The following is an 18,729-nucleotide window of genomic DNA, read 5'->3' on the forward strand; positions in this document are numbered from 1 at the left end:
CACTTAGAAATAATATGAATCTGTCAAGCAGATTTTGCAGATTTCAAATGCCATGGATTCTTTAGCATTCATATCTTCAGTATTCCCGTACATTTGGATCAGGTGCTCAGTCACCATTATGACTGAGCGCAACTGTCCAGTGTGTTTTCTTTTAACTGTTCACTGTCATTTCATGTTATGCCACATTGCCTCACCTTGCATCACTGCAATGCAGCAACATAGCAGGTCTGAAGGAACATAAATCATCAAGACTTCACAGAGAACACAGGCCCTTTCTGTACTGAATAGTCAGACAAGCTTTTATTCAAATTGTTGATAGAAAATGAGAGGCCAGATTTTCAAACAAACTGGATTTACTTTTGTTTCCAACCAAGGAGCATCATTTGCTATGGGACAAGGGGAGAGGGGGAGAGTTTCTGGCCACCCCCCAACTTTTCATATGCTCCACTTTTTATCCCCAGACATTGCAGAATATAATCACAATAACGATTGATACGCTGACACAACTTTGCTACTCCCCTTCACCCTCAAATTTGTCTGAAATTATGCCCCTGGGGCCCCCATATTTACCTACTGCTATGACAACTAAGCCTGCTGCTCTGTTCTGGCCCTCTCCCCTGCAACACTTAACTGGTGTCCTGCTCCTTCTGTCATGACCCACTGCTCCTCTACTCATTGCTGCTAGGATTTCATCTGTTCCTCAGCATCTCCTTTCCCACTCAGACAAAGGCACATGTCAAAGGAGTAAAGGATTGCTAGAAGATCATCACCTAATGTTTCTGCAATGAACTGCAACATGTGGATTCTTGAAGCAATTACAATACAATCTGGTCCCAAATGTATGTAATGACAAGTCATACTGGATGGTTTTATTTTTTAAAGGCAGATAGTTACTAGGGTAACATTCTCCCATTTACTTTTGTGTGTGTTGTGTCCTCTTTTTATTTTATGTCCTCTATTTGACCCAGAGCGGGTGCAGGAGGGAGAGTGGCAATATCAGCTTCCTCTCATACTGCCCTGTCAATATGTCATGGCAGTTCCATCATCTATGTCTCTGCTGAGGTTTCCAACAAGGAGGCCAATGGTTATGATTGTGCACTTGTCCATTAGGAAGTGGACTGAGAGCATCAGCTAAACAGCCATTGGATAGTAATGATTTTCACTCACAACTGACCTCGGATGAATGTGAACTCTAAATCTGTAGGTGAAAGCCTGTATTTCATTAATTATATATCCCACAAATTTCCATAGACAAGGTAGGCCACCATGACTTCCAACAGAGTCACTGAAATATATAATTGCTCATGAACCCCTTAGATTAAATCCCATCAGAATGACCAGAGGTTGTCATGATGGTCTGTTGTGTCAGCAGGGATCGCTGACATTTTTATGGGCCTAAAAGAGAAACTACAGTCACATTCAGAGAACTATCACAATTCTATTGTCTCACTGTAACAGTGAACACCTTTCAAATAGAATCAGGCCTTTTTTTCCTCTCTTATTGAAAATACTTCCAGCTAACGCTTCTCAGGCAATTAATCAGAAACAGCCATATTGCAGTATTGTCAAGGGTCTAACTAACACCCACCAAAAATAGGAAATTCAAAACTCTCCTGCTCACCTCATGCTGTTGTGCTTAAGGTATTGCTGGGGTCTAACAAACAGTGCCTGATCTTCTATACTGTACCATATGTGCACAAATATCAAAGCAGAGCAGCATGAATTAAGGATAGGATTTCAGCCTTCATTATGAAGTATCTTGCTCTTGTGAGAACAAGGTCAAACCCTTAGAATTATTTTAGCATAGATTTTGGTGTTTAATTATGTAATAAGATTTACTGCAGCCATCTAACAGATGTTGATTCAGGGTCAGTGTTTCTCATAAATTAGTTCTGAAAGGATTTGTTACTTCTGGGTCAGCAAATACATCCAGAGTGCAAAGAAAAAGAGGGAAAACAAACACTGAGTTGAAGGGTTTCTTGGGATTCTTTCTTCAGTTACATATACACATATTTTCATGATTTTAATGACTATATAGCCATAGGAATGTTTCTCTTAATACTAGAAATAGCCCAAACCAAAACCCTATATCCAAACATCCCCAAAGTCTCGGAAAGTTCAAAGTTTGGGGATCTTAACCTCATGACTCTAGGTCATTGATTTTTCATAGTAGTGGGACGTAATTATTATAGGACTCAACAATGGAGCTTACTGAAATGCGTGCTTTAGTTTCAGCCATAAGAATTTTCCTTTTCATATGCACCCAGTGAGTCAGGCATCAAACAGCGATTTTTGCATCCAAACGTAGGGTACAAGATGTCCAAGGCTTTGAACAGTTGTGTGCCTCAAACATTCAGGACAAGCTTGCTCTGTGCAGAGAAAGTAAATAGCCCGCTGCTCATTGTGTGAGCAGGGCCAGCTCCAGGCACCAGCCCAGCAAGCAGGTGCTTTGGGCGGCCAACAGAGAGGGGTGGCACGTCCAGCTCTTTGGTGGCAATTCGGTGGCGGGTCCCTCACTCCCTCTCGGAGTGAAGGGCCAGCCATTGAATTGCCACCGAAGACTGAAGCGGTGGTGGTAGAGCTGATTGTGGGTTTGGGTTTTTTTTGCTGCTTGGGGCGGCAAAAACCTGGGTCCAGACCTGTGTATAAGGGATCACTCTGACTCCCAAACCCAATTCACTGAAGATAGTTGTTTATTATAGCCCCTAGCTACAGAGCTTGACTCTTTAGCTCAAGTTGTAGAGGCCAATGCTTTCAGATCCAGACTCTCCAATTCGCTGTCTGAAGTGTTGGCTAAGATGGTGACCATCAGACGTGCATATGCAAAAGGTGCATATGTGAGATGTATATCATTCATACTTAAAAACACCCACTGCATCTTCCTTTGAAAATTCATCCATTAGTGTTTTTGGAAGTAGGTATATCTGTATATTCTGCTGTTGGAACTCTCTGAAAGACACCCTACCACCAGTAAGGTTATCCAGAAATATAATTAAAAACACTCTATATAATATCACTGACTCAATAGTTGTGGGTACAGGATCCATTTTGTTCTAACATCTTTCTCTCTCCTGTTTTTTTTAAACTCCTTTATAATTTATGCACAAACAAATTCCTTTGGGGCTGAAATTATACTCTGCCAGTTTAACAGTGAACTTTATTTTGCCGGGAATAGTTTGGAGGAAACCAGACAAGGCATTTTTAATAATCTTGTGCTTGGCACTCATGTGGCACTTTTCATCATCAAAAGAGTTTTGATCATTAATGAATTCTCATACCACACCCCGTATTCAGATATAGGGAGACTAAGTGACCTACATAAGGCTACACTGGGCGTCAGCTGCAGAGATAGGATTAGAATGAGTGGTTTTGGAGCAATAATTGTGTTCTTTCAATGCATGCTTAGAATGCCCAACATGCTAAAGCATTTACTGAAATTGATTGCCTCTGTCTTGGAGAGGTTAGAGGGAGTGAGGGGTAGATACATAAAAGCGTGCATTAAGATGAATCCCAATTATTACTGTCAACTGTAATAGTGTGTCCCTTAAAGGCTACCATACAGCCGTAAATTGAGAACCACAAAATAGTTAGTAGATATAATGTATGACTTGAAAAGGAATGTAAAGCCAACTGTAAAATAGTATTGGACTGACTTCTGTGGATGTGGTTGGATTTACTATTTGATTCCACAAGACTATGCACAGTCTATTCCACTGCAAAGGAGTGCCTCACTGGTGCTTCATCAGTAACTGTAATATTATTAAACATATGTACCATATAGCATTGTAAATTTAAATAGCACTTGATACACTGATGACTGGATCTCTCACTTTGGTGTAAATCAGGAATAATTCAGTTGAAGTCAATAAATTTACAGCAGTGTAAAAACTGCTGTCAGGAGAGAATCAGGCCCATAGAAAAAGACCATCATTGCCAAGCAAATCTTAAAGTTAAATTACCTGAGTGACGTCTAGTGGACAGAGCACTGGATTAATACCTAGGAGACCCTGGTTCTAATCTCAGCTCTCCCACTGACATGCTCTGTGAGCTTTGGCAAGTCACTTCATCTCCTTGTGCCTAACCTTCGACTGTCTTGTCTATTTAGATGTTAGTTCTTCAGAATACAGATTGCCTCTTACTCTGTTTGAAGTGGAGCCCTTTTCTCAGTCAGAACTCTAGACATCGCCGTACTACAAACAATGAACATTTGCCATTACTATTGCTCTATCAGACACAGTGTACATTGTAAGGGAATATTAGCTGTGGTCCCTAGGTACTATGTACCAAGTTGGACATAAGTTCTGCAGAAAGGCTCCTGCTTTTATTCTCTAGTGGTGAGTTCTTCAAGAGCCCCAAGTACAGTAAAAGAAAAAAAAAAAGACTTTTAGTGCATTAATTGTGAAAATTAATAATAAAATAGGCACACAGCACACATTTTGAAATTAAATTTACTTTATGCTGCCCTCACATATTCAGTCTGCAATGTGCCACACATTACAAACCTGTCATTGCAACGTAAGAGCTGCTGCAAGGAAGCTAGAAGTTTTGACAGTGAAGTAGTGCGAAATGGGGCATTTGACATCCAGGATGGCTGGGGGGTGATTTGCATCATTGGCACTCCAGAGGCAGAGGTTTTAACACAGGGAAGGGGCCACGTAGGGTGACCAGACAGCAAGTGTGAAAAATCAGGACAGAAGGTGGGAGGTAATAGGAACCTATGTAAGAAAAAGACTCAAAAATCGGGACTGTCCCTATAAAATCAGGGCATCTGGTCACCCTAGGGCCAGGTCTCCTCTTTTCCTCCCTTTTGCTGGCTGAGATGGAGGTGATTATAAGACTTGTTGCGGGGAGAAGCCTGAAATCTTTAAACTTCAGAGTTAAAACCCTGATGATGAATTTGATGCTTTACACATCTCAAAGCTATTGTCACAGGGTGTCAATTTGCAGACTTAGGAAGGCACTCACATTGAAGGTTTTTTGTCACAGCCTTTATGGGCTAGAATTGATTACAAATGAAAGCTTAAGCCATTGTGGAACAGAATTCAGTAACTTCATTGATTCCATAACAAGCTCCACTGGCACAGAACATTGGGTACTAGCATGAGAAGGGTTGTAAAAACTGGAACATCTTTTGCTGGGATTTCCAGAAGTACTCAGTTCTGGTCTCACTCTGTTCCCATTGTTTCAACAGTCAGTGCTTCTGAAAAATCTCACTTTTAGATCCTTCACACTGCAGATTGTACATTGGTAGTGGCAAATACCCGGAAAGAGTTATCAAGTAGAGCTCTGCCAAAAATCATTACAAGACAAAAGTCAGCATTACTCAATGCACAGTCTGATGACAACTGTTTCGGAGACAATGCAATCACTAGTTTCATATTGCACGTGTGCTAAAACTAGTAAGAAATTTAACAGCAGAACGCAGTGAGGGAGTCAAATATTCATACCTTCCTCTGTTTGGGCTACTTGCAAGCTACTTGATAGAGAAACTAAACAAAAGCTGGTGGGTAACAGGCTGTTTTTCTGTTTCAGTGGAGCATGACAGAGAGTTCCATCATCAACGCTATCACCATCGGGAGTTCAGGTTTGATCTTTCCAGAATCCCAGAGGGGGAAGCAGTGACTGCTGCCGAGTTCAGGATATATAAGGATTACATCCGAGAACGGTTTGATAATGAAACATTCCAGATAAGTGTCTACCAGGTACTGCAAGAGCACCCAGGACGGTGAGTGACTGGAAAACAGCATATTGAGTATATTGTATAACTGTCAGTGAAAATACAGGATTAGGTTCTACTGCTCCTAGTTAATATAGGATTGCCAACTTTCTAAATCGTACAAAACCAAACACCTTGCCCCCCCCTGCCCCCCCCTCACTCCAGCCCCTCCTTCCATTGCTTACTCTCCCCCACCCTCACTCACTCTCACTGGGCAGGGCCAGGGGGCTGGAGTGTGAAAGGGGGTAAGGGCTCCAGCTGGGGGTGTGGGCTCTGGGATGGGGCCAGAAATGCGGGGCTCAGGGTGCAGGAGAGGGCTTATGGCTGGGGTTGAAGGTTTGGGTGTGGGAGAGGGTGAGGGGTCAAAGGGAATTAGGGTGCTGGAGGGGGTTCCAACCTGGGGTTCGGGGTACAGGTTTAGACTGGGCGGCGCTTACCTCAGGTGGCTCCTGGTTGGTGACTCAGCAGGCCTAAGGCAGGATCCCTGCCTGGCCTGGCTCCGCAGTCCTCCTGGAAGCAGCCTGCATGTCTGGCCCTGTGGCTACAGGCAAGGCCAGGTGGCTCTGCGCAGTGCTTGCTGCCTGTGCCCTGCCCCTGCAGCTCCCATTGGCAGTGGTTCACGGCCGATGGGAGCTGCAGAGCCAGCATTGGGCAGCACGCAGAGCTTCCCTGATCACCCCTGCACCTAGGAGCTGGACATGCCAGACACTTCCGGGGAGCTGTGCAGAGCCAGGGCAGGCAGGGAGCCTGCCTTAGCCCTGCAGCACCGCCGACCGGACTTTAAACGGCCTGGTCAGCGGTGCTGACTGGAGCTGCCAGGGTCCCTTTTTGACTGGGTATTCTGGTCAAAAACCAGATGCCTAGCAACCCTAAATTAATACCAGTGTAAATCCAGATTCAGTGAAGTAACTCTGGATTAATGTAGTGAGGTAACCATGAGCGGAATTTGGTTCCTTTAGGAAGTAAGTAACTATAGTTTGTTCCATTTTAGAGATTAGAAGTGACAGAGCTTCAGGAAAAGTATATTTATATAATTTTATAGTTTGGTTTAGAGATCATTCATTATGCTTGAATGCCAACAAATCTTAATAGTCTACAGCCTGACACCACTCAGTACTCTGTTAATGCTTTGATTGCCATGTATGGTACCTGTTCAGGGCTTATAAAGCTTCCTGTGGTGACATGAATTGCAGTGTGAAAATTCGAATGTAAGTACAGCATACCCCTTCAGGAAGTTCTTACCATGTCTAGACTGTCCACTAGCCATGGAGCAGCAAAGCAGAGATGGGAGAGAGGCACTGCATGTATGTGTCTGTACTGGGAGAGGAAGGCTGGAGGAGAGAAATGGGATCATAGACAAAGCAGTGTAAAATTTTAGAAAGAACTGCCCTCTTCCTCCTGCTGCTTATGGATTCTCGGGTGGCAAAAACCACATCTAAATACTTCCTCTCTAACCCTATAGGGTATCTTATTTACTGATCTTTATTACAAGAGTCATTTGAGAATCCTAATTAACACAGACAGATGACACCATGCTCTTCATATCAACTGATTGGTTTTGTGTGCACAAAAGTAGAAAATGAGCTATTTAATCCATATCAAGCAATTATTAATTTACGTCATGCTCCCTGACAAATTCTTCAGGCAACTTGAACAAGAACACATGTTTAATTTTCTCATCTGTTTTTAGTCCCAATTAATCAGCAACCTCAAAACCATTTATCAGTAACACTTAGTCAGATGGATTTGCACGTCTCTTTTACACATGAATCCCATTGACAGTAGCAAAATCCTTCCTGCAGTTATGCACATAAAGCGCTTCACAAATATTGGTCAGAAAGTTATTCTCCACAACTACTTAACATGTACTAATAACATTACACGTACCTGAAATAGAGCTATTACACAGCCAAACAACAGATCTCAAAACAAGATGAACAAAAAATAGTCCAATGAGAATTGCTTGCTTTGTATTTAACTATTTATTGCAGATGGTCAAAAATTCAGGGGAAAATAAAACAAAGAAATGTGCTAAGTAAATGTTCATTTCAAATTGATTCTACACAGAAAAGTTCTTCGAATTCTTGCTTGCAATGTACAAACCAAAACGTGTGCTGGCAGAAGTTAGAGGATGTGTTTATTGCCCCAATTCTGGTTACCCTACTCAGTCACACAAGACTTGAAAAATGGCATCTCTAAAGGTTCTTTGCAACTAACTTTGCAGAGGGGTGTAACTAGATGTGATTATGTGAATTGGGGATGGTTCACATGTACATGCATTTACCCATATGCAGCTAGTTGGACAGAGCAATGGTTCTTGCAAACTGTCCCTTGCACAAGTTATTCTTACTTCTATAAGCAAAGAACGTGAGAGAGTGGATGCACTGCCTATATATGAATCCATTAGGTAGTGAAGATGTGTTTGGGAAGAAAAGATGATCTTGTGATTAGCACATGCCACTACTGTAATACATAAGCTACAATACATAAGATGAGCAGGCACACTAGGGTACTCACTCTCTCCAGGGGTTTTGTGAGGATTAAGGGTGATGATCGATGACTAAACTCAGTCCAGATGAAAGTGGGTGCATCTCCATAGAAGTCAGTAGAACTTGCCTGTTTAGAACTGGATGGAAATTGGCTTTAGATGTTTTGAAAAGCATTGTTTTGTACATCTTTTTGGAAGTAGATTTGTAATTACAGAACATGTACACATCTGAGCTGGAAATTCTACATTCCATGTCCTATTTTCTCATGCTGCTCACAGGGCTGATGACCTGTAGCTTGGGCTCTCTCTTTTATCTCCTGTTTCAACAAGATCAGCTTTTTTTAACCACAGTCGATATGCATGGAGGACATGTGACTGACATGGGTAGCTGTGTGATCTGTTTTCCTAGCTGAACATCTGGCTCTTTAGCTAGCATTTACAGGGGCTCCATAAAAATCTTTGGGATATTTGAGATGTAGGCAGCAGTGGATCTTGAACTGTCTGTTTCTGCTGGAGAGCATTTCCTGTTGACTTTTCTTGAGTAGAGGTGGCCAAAAAACAAAAATATTTTCAAAAAAATTGGTGAAAATGTTTTCTCTGCTTTGCATTGAAATTATACTTCAGCTAAAGTTTTCCAACCAGCTCTGTTTATAACCCTCCAATCAGATTAAAGCCGTATAAACAGTCCAGGCTATCAGGTTATTGTGTCTCTGGGCAGGTGGCAAGAGAAAGCAAACTCTCCCCAATGTTGACCTATAAACACACTTACACCTTTGTTTCCTTGGTTGTTTGTTTCTGTCTTTCTAACCAGGTTAGAGGACTATACCAGTCTAATGTAATTAGCATAAAAAATCCTAAGAAAATCTAGATATATAAGCGAAGGTTCTCTTACTGAGAGCACGACAAGTACAGTGTCCTTTTAAAGTTAAACGCAAAGATGAACTGGCCTTTTTCTCTTCTAATACTGCTGAAGTCTCCATAATGCCAACTTGACCATTACATAAGGATGTGAGTGTGAATGAGAAGGGCCATCTAACAGCAGATTCTCCAGGATTGTTCCTCTTATGACTTGCCTCGTGTTTACTAGTGCACAGGAGCTCACATCCATACTATACAAAATCGACAGCCTACAGCAGTGGTTCTCAACCTGTGGCCCAGAGGCCACTTGCAGCCCAATCAGCACAGAGCTGCAGCCCATGTGACATCCTCAGGGCCATAGAGGTACTATTGGATGCAGCCTACATAACACATTGTGGGCCACATATAGGTTGAGAACCACTGGCCTACAGCATCCTATCACCTTTCTAATACAGTGGAATGACACCAGTTTAACTATCAAAGAAGCCACCACAGCTGCAGAAACAGGATTTACCCCACAGACCTGGGTTGTGGCTCCATAAATATTAATCCTTTGAAGAGTACTGTATGTATGCCAAAGGCTTAGTTTTCATCTATGCCCAAACATCCATTTTTATGAATGCAGTTTTTCACCCTGTCTGTATTTGTTCACCCACAATGCAGATAAATCAGAAGAATGGCCTTACAGGGTCAGACCAATGGTTCATCTAGCCCAGAATCCAGTCTTCTGGCAGTGGCCAATGTCAGATGCTTCAGAGGGAATGAACAGAACAGGGCAATTATTGAGTGATCCATCCCCCGTCGTTCTGTGCCAGCATCTGGCAGTCAGAGACTTAAGGACACCCAGACCGTGGGTAAATACTAGTAGTAGAGCAATTAATAAACTGCTTTGTAAGCTCAGACAGGTTGATAGATATCTAATTAGTAATATTTGTATTTTTAGTTCATGGTGGGTGCAAAATGAAGGCATAGTTCTTTCTGGCCAGACTTATCTGCACTCACAAACTAGAACCCATATCTGAAATTCTGGGCCTCCATAATATTAACAACTTTGAATGTGCCATTGGAAGCGCTGTCATTTACCCATACACTGTATAATGTGCATAAAGCAATCGTATCAGTGAAAATGAGATCACAGCTATATTCTTTGAATCAAGGCTTGATGCTTTTCTGGAAGTTATGCTTTAGCCAAACATAAGCTATGATTTAGTAAAACACAAGTTATTGGGCTCAAGACAGAGGTAACTGGGTGAAATTTAATGACCTGTGATATACAGGAGGTCAGACTGGATGATCTAATCATCCCTTCTGGCCTTAAACTCTATGAATCTAATAATTCATTGCAAGTTGCAGTTTCAGTGTTGGCACAATTCCCTCTACAAAAGTATATAAAATGTTCTTCAGTCTCAAAACATCAGGCACTACCCTGAAGCAATGTCTTGAATTTCATAAACACCGTGAAAGCAGTTGACCCTTTGACTGATATAACAATGTCTCACAGTTTCCTGGGGCATAATTTAGTGTCCAGTGATTTGTGTCCAACTCCCATTTGGTCTTCATGGTTCACTCACCTAAGAACTTGGGAAGGAGTTTTGCAAATGAAAGAAATTGGATCAAGTAACATGCCGTGCAGCATGACCTAAAGTCACTATTTCTGGTTGCACAAACAATGCTCGTGGAAACTGAAGTTTACAACCAGGATATCCCTGATTGTACAAGCACAGTTCTAGCTCTTTGTCGGCATCAAAGGAAAATGTACTAACTCCTTTCGTCTCTGAGCGCTACAGAGTATGCACCAGTAAAATGTGTAAGAGTGAATAAGAGGTGCCGAAGATAGTTTATTATAGGAACTAAAATGGGAAATGTTTTCGTATAAAGCCACTCTCCCAAATAAATTGGGGTCAAGACTGAATCAGCAAATAAGGCTGAAGAGGAGGATCTCAGTCCATTTGTTAGACATTGGTGAGTCCTGGGAGAGTCCTCCTGCACTCCAGTTTGAAAAGGTCTTCTGATATTGTTTGTAGATCACATTCTAGTAGGATATAGATTTGGGAATCTGCACTTTGCTGCATTTATACTGATACGTGCAAACAGTTTTTTCTAAAGTAAATATCTGTTCCTCAAAAGCTCTCCTTCCCAGTACATTATACAATGTAAGGGCCAACAGCCACATTTTCTAAGGTACTTAGGTGCTGAAAGATGCGGTTAAGGCACCTAGTGGGACTTTCAAAAGCACCTGAACTAGGTAGGCACCTAACCCCAATTGAAATCAATGGAAGTTAGGCACCTAACCTTCTTGGTTGCTTTTGCAAATCCCCATAGCTTCCCATTGCACCTAAATACCTTGAAAATCCTGATCCCAGTTTCACCACTGGGTTTCAGTGGGACCAGGATTTAGCACTATGAGAGAAACGGTGGCCATGTTGAAGTCAGTAGCAGTTTTGCTATTGATATTAATGAAGCTAGGATTTCACCCTCTGTGAACAACCTTTGATAATTAAAATTTAGTTGTGACATGTTCACTTTGCAGCTGTTACCTGTTGTTCAGTCATTTACAACAGCTTCTTAGTTAGAGTGCTAGCACCAAAGACTTGCATGAAAAATAAGTGGTTGCCTTATGCTTTCCATTGTTTGACATGCATCTGAAACATTTTAGCTTATGCTTTAAAATATGCCAACCTTGCTCCCACCCCAACTTGGCACCTATTCAATGGAACCTGTTTCCATCAGGGCATAAGGAATTTAAACATGTAACTCCACTGACCACTAAAGCCTTTGACTCTCACAAAGACTGAGTTGGCATGTTTGAAAATAACCAGTGCAATTTCTCAACAGATCTGAAGTCAGGTGGGAGGATGGCACCACACTGAAACTGGAGATTGGTTTTATTGTAGTGCACCAGTCCTCTAGCAGTGTTCACCAACTTCTGGACCAAATTTTCAAAAGGCATCCAGAAATGCACCTACAATATTTGGAGGTGCAACTGCTGTGATCTTGTAAAAATCCATCATTTATGCACACAGACTGAGTAACTACCCATACCTTGCATGCTGGTAAGTGCACTAATGCACTTAGAGGCCTGTTGACAACGTTGATGAGTTTGGTTCACTATTCATGAGCACCCCGTGTGAGCAGCTGCAGCCTGTAAACCCATGACAAATCTTGGTGTCATTTAGGCAGGTAAGGCTCATCGGAGGCACTTGACTAGTTGCAGGAAACATTTTGCGTATCACAGAGGTTCCTACTCAGCCAAATGATGCACTAACGAAAAAGTGATCCACAAACTCCATTGGTGAACAGCAGCTTCTGCATTTAAAACATTAGCTTTTTATATAGTATTTTCCCTGCACTATTGCTACTGTGTGTCTGGAAAATATGTTGTCCTCTCCACAAGAAGATAACTGCTGCCAAAGTTTAAGTTGCGTTTTTGGAACCCAGATTTTGTGTGATATCCATATTACTTTCATAAACACTGAATGCAAAAGGAGCTATCACTTAGCAGTAGATTGGATAAAATTGGAACCTGCTGAAATCTTAACTGAAACTTTTTCTGAGGCACTAAGAAGTTTGGCAAGCTGAGTTAAAAAAAACAACTAACCACCCACACATCTTTTTCATTTTTTGTGCATTTCTGCACTTGCTGACTCAGGCTGAGTCTACCTGGCTGAAACACCAGGAAAGGCTAGAAAGTAGTACCAGAAAAAATGTCTCTCTGAAATATTGCGATGTGATTTGCAGCCCAGCTCTCTAGCCTCAGGAGATACATTTAAGCATACATATTTTGGAAGCAAGTCTAGTGGGTGGAGTGCAAGTCAGGAGGCTGGGGTTCCAGTCCTGACACTGTTGCTGACTCACCAGCTGAACTACAATTAGTCATTTAACGTACCTGTACCTCATTTCCCCCTTTATACAATGAGCTTAACAACCTGTTTTGTAGGGAAATTGGAAGGCTTGATCCATATTTGTGAAGTGATCTGAAGATGCTACAGAATTCCCACTTATCTCTAAGGCCATGGCACATGCCACTATATCTGTGGTGGGACATTCTCTGGACTATCAGTTAAGGATTGAAAAATGTAATACTAGAGATGTCACACAGTGGCCTTGCTTGGAGTCTGTTACTGTCAGGAGATGTTCAGGTGAGTGGTCAGGACCCATAGATCACCAAAGGGACCAAATTTCAGCCAGTTACACCAGTCACCTCACCAGTCGCCTCACACTGTACTGAAAGCTAACACCACTCCATGTTTCCTTCCTGCTCCCTCTTCCACTTGTCCATTCATCCTCTTGTCCATTCTTTTGTTCAATTTGGAAATGCTCATTAGTGTTCATTAACATGCATCTTGAAAGTAACAATGACTAAGAAAGAGAGGGATGGGGGATGTTGAAAGGAGGCGAAGGAAGAGGCAGTATTCAGTATAATTTAGGGCTATCCCTATATTTTATAGCATTTGACTCTATAATTGTAAGATTTTTATATAATATTCAGCCTTGCTCTTGCAGTGCTGCCAACTCACCATTTCACTGAGAGTCTCTCACCAATTCATGTTCTGAGAGTCCCAGCTCATAGAACCAAGTGATTATGTGACAGAATAAGCTTTCATTTTATTCAAAAATAAGTTCCTAGCATTCAAGCTTGCTGGGGAAAGCTGGAAAACATGGCCTGAGTGTACCCTAAAAGTTCAAAAGAAAGAAGAAGAAAAAACATCAAACTTACTATTTTAAAAAAAAAAAACATGATTTTTTTAAGCCAGTCTCATGATCTTTGAATTCTTGGCACTGGCAATACACAAGACATGTATTCAAGAGATAATATATTTTTAGATAGTTGCCTGTGACCCAAGAGACTAATTCCTTTGCTGCGTTTGTTTAGGTGTTGAACGCAGGGGAGAGGACAACCAATATCAAGGGCAACGTGAAAGCTTGGGGAAAAGGAGAATGCATTGTCTGGTGGTTAGAAAATGGAAATGAGTCACGTTCTGAGATGTGTTCACTGCACCACTGTGATTTTTCTGTATGACCTGTTGGAAGCAGGATTGGCAATAGCTTTGAGCAGTCCAAACATAATAAGGATGGGAGTTGCCTTTGTACCTTTGAAATCCCCTCCTAAGTTACTTGCTAAAGTGGGGGAATCTCAGTTACAGTTTTAGGTGAAATACTTTGAAGAGACATGCCGTTTGGTGCATTCCAAAGGCAAGCAGAATCCAACATTTTTCACATACATTGTATTTAACAGCAACATATTGGCAATTGAATTTCTCATTAATGATAATTTAAAATGAAATTTGCTTGTTTCCTTTGTTTTTCTTACACTTGTCTTCTCACTCCACTTTCTGCTGCTTTTCTATTGGATCATAGACCATGGTATATTTTTTCTGCCTGTTGTTACCTTTTCCCCTCCATCAGCCATGTGAGTTCTATCCCAACATTGTGCTCTCTTCTACTTCCTTATATTTTTGTCTCCCACTTTCCCTTCCAATCTCACTCCTGCCCATGTTCTTCTTTTCTCTTCTAATGTACCCCTCAAACTCTCACCTACCCCTCCATCTGCATCCTAGGTCACTCACAGTCCTCCCACATCCTCATCCATTTGTTCACCAACATCTACCCCTCCTCAGATGTACCTATTCTTCTAGTCCCTCATATAGAGTGCCTCACTTTCTGCTCCTTACTCTTGCAGCACCGTGTGGCAGGAGGAAGGCAATTGTGCTAGTCAGCACAAGCAGGCCCTAAAGTCCAGAAAATGACAGACCTACTAAGGGAATTTCCTGGACTACCAGGCAACCATCCAGGTGTTAGGGCAAGTCACCTGCAGCCAGATTTTCAAGAGTGCTTTCTCATTTTGGATGCCTCAGCTTTCTAGTGTCCAGCCTGAGGTGCCTTAAAATGGTCCCATTTTCTGCAAGTGCTGAGCTTTCACTCTCTCAGAACTAGGTGCTACCATGCTGAGGGGCCTAAAGTCACTAGTCACTTTCCAGCTACAGGTCCTGTGTTTTACAATTGCTATGTGCTTGCCACTCCCATTGACTTCATTTGGAGTTGTGGGTGTTCAGCACCTCGGAAAAAAATCTAGTCCGTAACTCTGGCCCCAATTTTCAAAAAGATGGATTAGGGCACAGATCCTACTTCTCAATCTTTGGGGGGAAGGGGGGTGGTTTGTAAAGCCCTTTTAAACCCTCAGATAAGCATAGCTGTAGCAGTGCAAAGAACATGAGCAATTTATTTCAGTCCTGACTGTAGAAGCTTAGTTCACAAAATTGCAAGAGTATTGTAGAGCTGTTTATAGTTAGTAGACAAGGTTTTAGGAGATGGCACTCAAGAATATGTAGCATAATTCCTGGGGTTTGCAGGACTGATAACACTTTTAGCGTTCAGCCAATGGTTGCCTCTGTGCAGCTCTGTATGCGTGAACTGTGGAGCTGAGGTTACATTGAACTGGTGGTAAATCATGCGATAACACTTCAGATTGGAGTATGTTAAGTAAAGCCCCCCACTCCCCACAGGAAAGGACAAGTTCAGGAAGCACACAGAAGTCGTGTCTCAGAGTGCAAACTGTTAATGCTTGCTGTGATGCAGAGTGAAATTGCTTCTGTGTTTTAATATACCTGTAACTTGTTTAACGATTGTGTTTAAAGAGCTTGCCTTGCCATCTGCTAGTTGCTGCTCTAATTTTATTTTGCTATGTGTCTTTGGTAAGCAGGCCATTTTATTTAAAGGGCAGTTCTTTTAAAAAGAACAAGAGGTTTCTTTTAATTAGAACAAGCTCTGCACTCTTGAGCCCGGATATTCCGCTTGCAACACTATTCAAGTTTGCAACCCATTTTTCTCCATTGGTCGCAGGCTAGAAGGAAAAGCACTAACCCATTAATACTGTGAATCTCTCCAGAGAATATTTGACACAAGCCCTTTTTGGGTCTCAGCGTTCCAGTTGTGTGTGGGAAGGACAATTCCCTTCAGCATGTCCCTTTGATCTCTCTTACTGAGGATTTCCCCTCCAGGCCTATTGTTTGCACATTGCTGTAACTACAGGCAAACAAATACTTCACACAATTTCCCAGACTGACTCACCCCTGCACTTGATGCGTCATGTTGTCTGGTTACCCTGATTGCATCACAACAGCACGGGAAGCTTAAAGGCTGGTTTTTCTGAGTAATAATATATTGCAAGACAGCAGTAACTTATTATTATTGCTATTATCTTCAACCTGCAACCCACAAAAGAGAAAAATCAAGCAAGCTACATATCTGTTAAGTAAATCATTTGTGAATCGTAGGCAGGAGGCATTGTTAAATCAGGCAGCGTGTTAGCATAAAAGCCTTGTACCTCTGGAACCTTAGAATCAGATATTGGCCTATGTCACAAGTGAACACAAGTGTAGCATTCTCTCATCTGTGGCTCCTGTGGAACATGTTTTGTCTTATCTTAGATATTACTTACACCCTATCTGTGTAATTGATTTATACATATTGTGATCCTCCTCCCCTCTACACAGGCAAGAGACAGCTTTGTAGCACAGTCCCCCAACAAGTTAGATTGTGATGTATGGACAGAGCCTAAAGCCTGGATGTTCCATAAGCAAAAACGTTGTTTAAAAGAACAAAAGATTGTTTAGGTGACATCTTCCCAATTCCCCTTCCCCACCCCTTGCCAGCTCTCAACAGCAAGGAAATGCCAAGTTATGGGATATATCTGAACTGCACCCTAATACCTAAAAGCAGCACACTTGCACTGGGAGCAAAAGACTCTGCATCTTCACAAGGAATTTCCTTCTGCCTCCCACTGATAAGATCTCCCTCACATATAATATGTAATATTAGAGCCTCAGCAATATGTGTAAATATTCCACATTAGCACATGCAGAGGTTAAGAGTGTTGTGCGTTTGTGGGCGGGAAATATGAAATTGTACTTCCATAGGCATTTGGTGATGTGGTCATTTGTCCTTCAGAGACTGGAATTGTATATTAATTTCATATAAACTACTAAACAGCTATGAGGTAGTAACTACAGACACTTCTATTATTTACACCAGTGACTTAGATTAAAGCCATTACTGTAAGCTTGGAGAGATAGCCATGTGGTCAAGACACACTGAAATGGGACCCAGGTGAATGAGGTTCAATTTCCTGCTCTGCTAGACTTATCTGGGGCAAGACATTGCATTTTTTGATGCCTCAGTTTCAACTATAAAACATGAAGGCTAATAATATTTCGCTACCAGACAGTGGTTAAGTTCATATACTTTTTTGAGGCTTCGGGGGCCATATAAATCCTCTCATTTTAGATTTTTGTATGACATGATGTTCCAGGCAAACAAGGGGCCCTGAGTGAACTAGAGACGTTAAAAAAGTTTGTACTGACAAGTCTATAAAACAGATTAATTTGGCCCTCCCCAGACTTATGGGACACAATAAGAGAAATTTTCTTATTGCTTTACAAGGTTTCTCTTTACTCAGTTACTCTCCAACGTCTGCACATTACAAAATATGAAGGAATCTCTTACAGGGCTTGTCCAGACACCACCTTGCTGTCTCCATCCTTCTTGTAAAGACTTCCTTTTGGAGGTAGCTAAACCATTACTCAATTTTCTTGTTGTTATGATCCAAGTTACTTCTTTGCATTGGCTTCTGATGAAAGAGATCCATTGCTCTTCAGAGCCTTTGTAATCTTTGTAATTTACCAGATTTTCAGTTGCAGCTCATCTCAGTGGTAAATTGTTGAAGACCCAGAATGATTACCACAGCCTCATCCGAGACCTTGAAGTATTCTCCAGTTCTGATTAGTTTTGATTTCTTGTTCTCAATTTCTGGTCCAAAATAATCAGATTGTGTCTGTTTATTTAGCTTTTAAAACAATAGATTGAAAAGGACATTACTGAACAAGGTAATGCTGCGTTGTGATCCTTATTCAATTGTATGCAGCCTCAACAGAGCAGATTTTTAAAGATTTGCTTGCCCCATTGCCATGTTTTTGCACAACAGTCAGGTTATTATGCATGGAATAGGTGTATTTGCATGCCTAATTACCAAGTTTCATATGCAAACACAGTAACTGTTCACATATTTGCCTGGAAAACCATTTTTAAAATTACATTAGTAGGATTAGCTGTAATAGTACAGCAATATGTATGCTCCAAACAACTTTAATCCATCCTCCGATTGTTCAGGAGAAAAGGCATTTAGGTTGGCATTGTTATCTATCTATGACATAACTTGTGTATTGTGATAGGGGCTACCCGTTGTGTTGCTTAAAGTACTAACTTGAATTGCTATTTACAGTAAATTATTGCCATCTGAAAATCCAAGTAACACTTCCTTTTTTCTTTCAGGGATTCAGATTTGTTTCTGCTTGACACTCGAATAATCTGGGCTGCAGAGGAAGGTTGGCTGGTGTTTGATATTACAGCAACCAGTAATCACTGGGTGGTAAATCCACAACACAATCTTGGCCTGCAGCTATCAGTTGAGAGTATAGATGGTAAGTTTCAGAGAGTAAATGTCATCAAAAAGTCTCAATTTTGGCTGTAGGAATCCAGTCAGGATTAGTCTGAATGCAACCAGTAGTCATTCATTTGAGTAGGATTTCTCAAGATTGTATTGAATTTTCTTAAGATGCAGATGTTGGAAAAGTATTACAAAATTACAATGTTAACCCATCATGCTTTATTT

The 18,729-nt window shown here is 41.4% G+C and overlaps 1 protein-coding gene across 3 annotated transcripts in view; it reads left to right on the forward strand.

Moving 5' to 3' along the window:
• The window catches only part of BMP7 (bone morphogenetic protein 7), a 54,523-nt gene that overhangs the window by 22,010 nt on the left and 13,784 nt on the right, over positions 1-18,729 (forward strand). For all 3 annotated transcript variants that reach the window (XM_032782575.1, XM_032782576.1, XM_032782574.2), the window contains exons 2-3: positions 5,533-5,725; positions 18,390-18,538. In XM_032782575.1, the coding sequence (XP_032638466.1) occupies positions 5,533-5,725; positions 18,390-18,538 (342 nt within the window). The remainder of the gene's footprint in view (positions 1-5,532; positions 5,726-18,389; positions 18,539-18,729) is intronic.

The sequence above is a fragment of the Chelonoidis abingdonii genome, chromosome 14 (genome assembly GCF_003597395.2).
Source record: "Chelonoidis abingdonii isolate Lonesome George chromosome 14, CheloAbing_2.0, whole genome shotgun sequence".
Lineage (NCBI taxonomy): Eukaryota > Metazoa > Chordata > Testudines > Testudinidae > Chelonoidis > Chelonoidis abingdonii.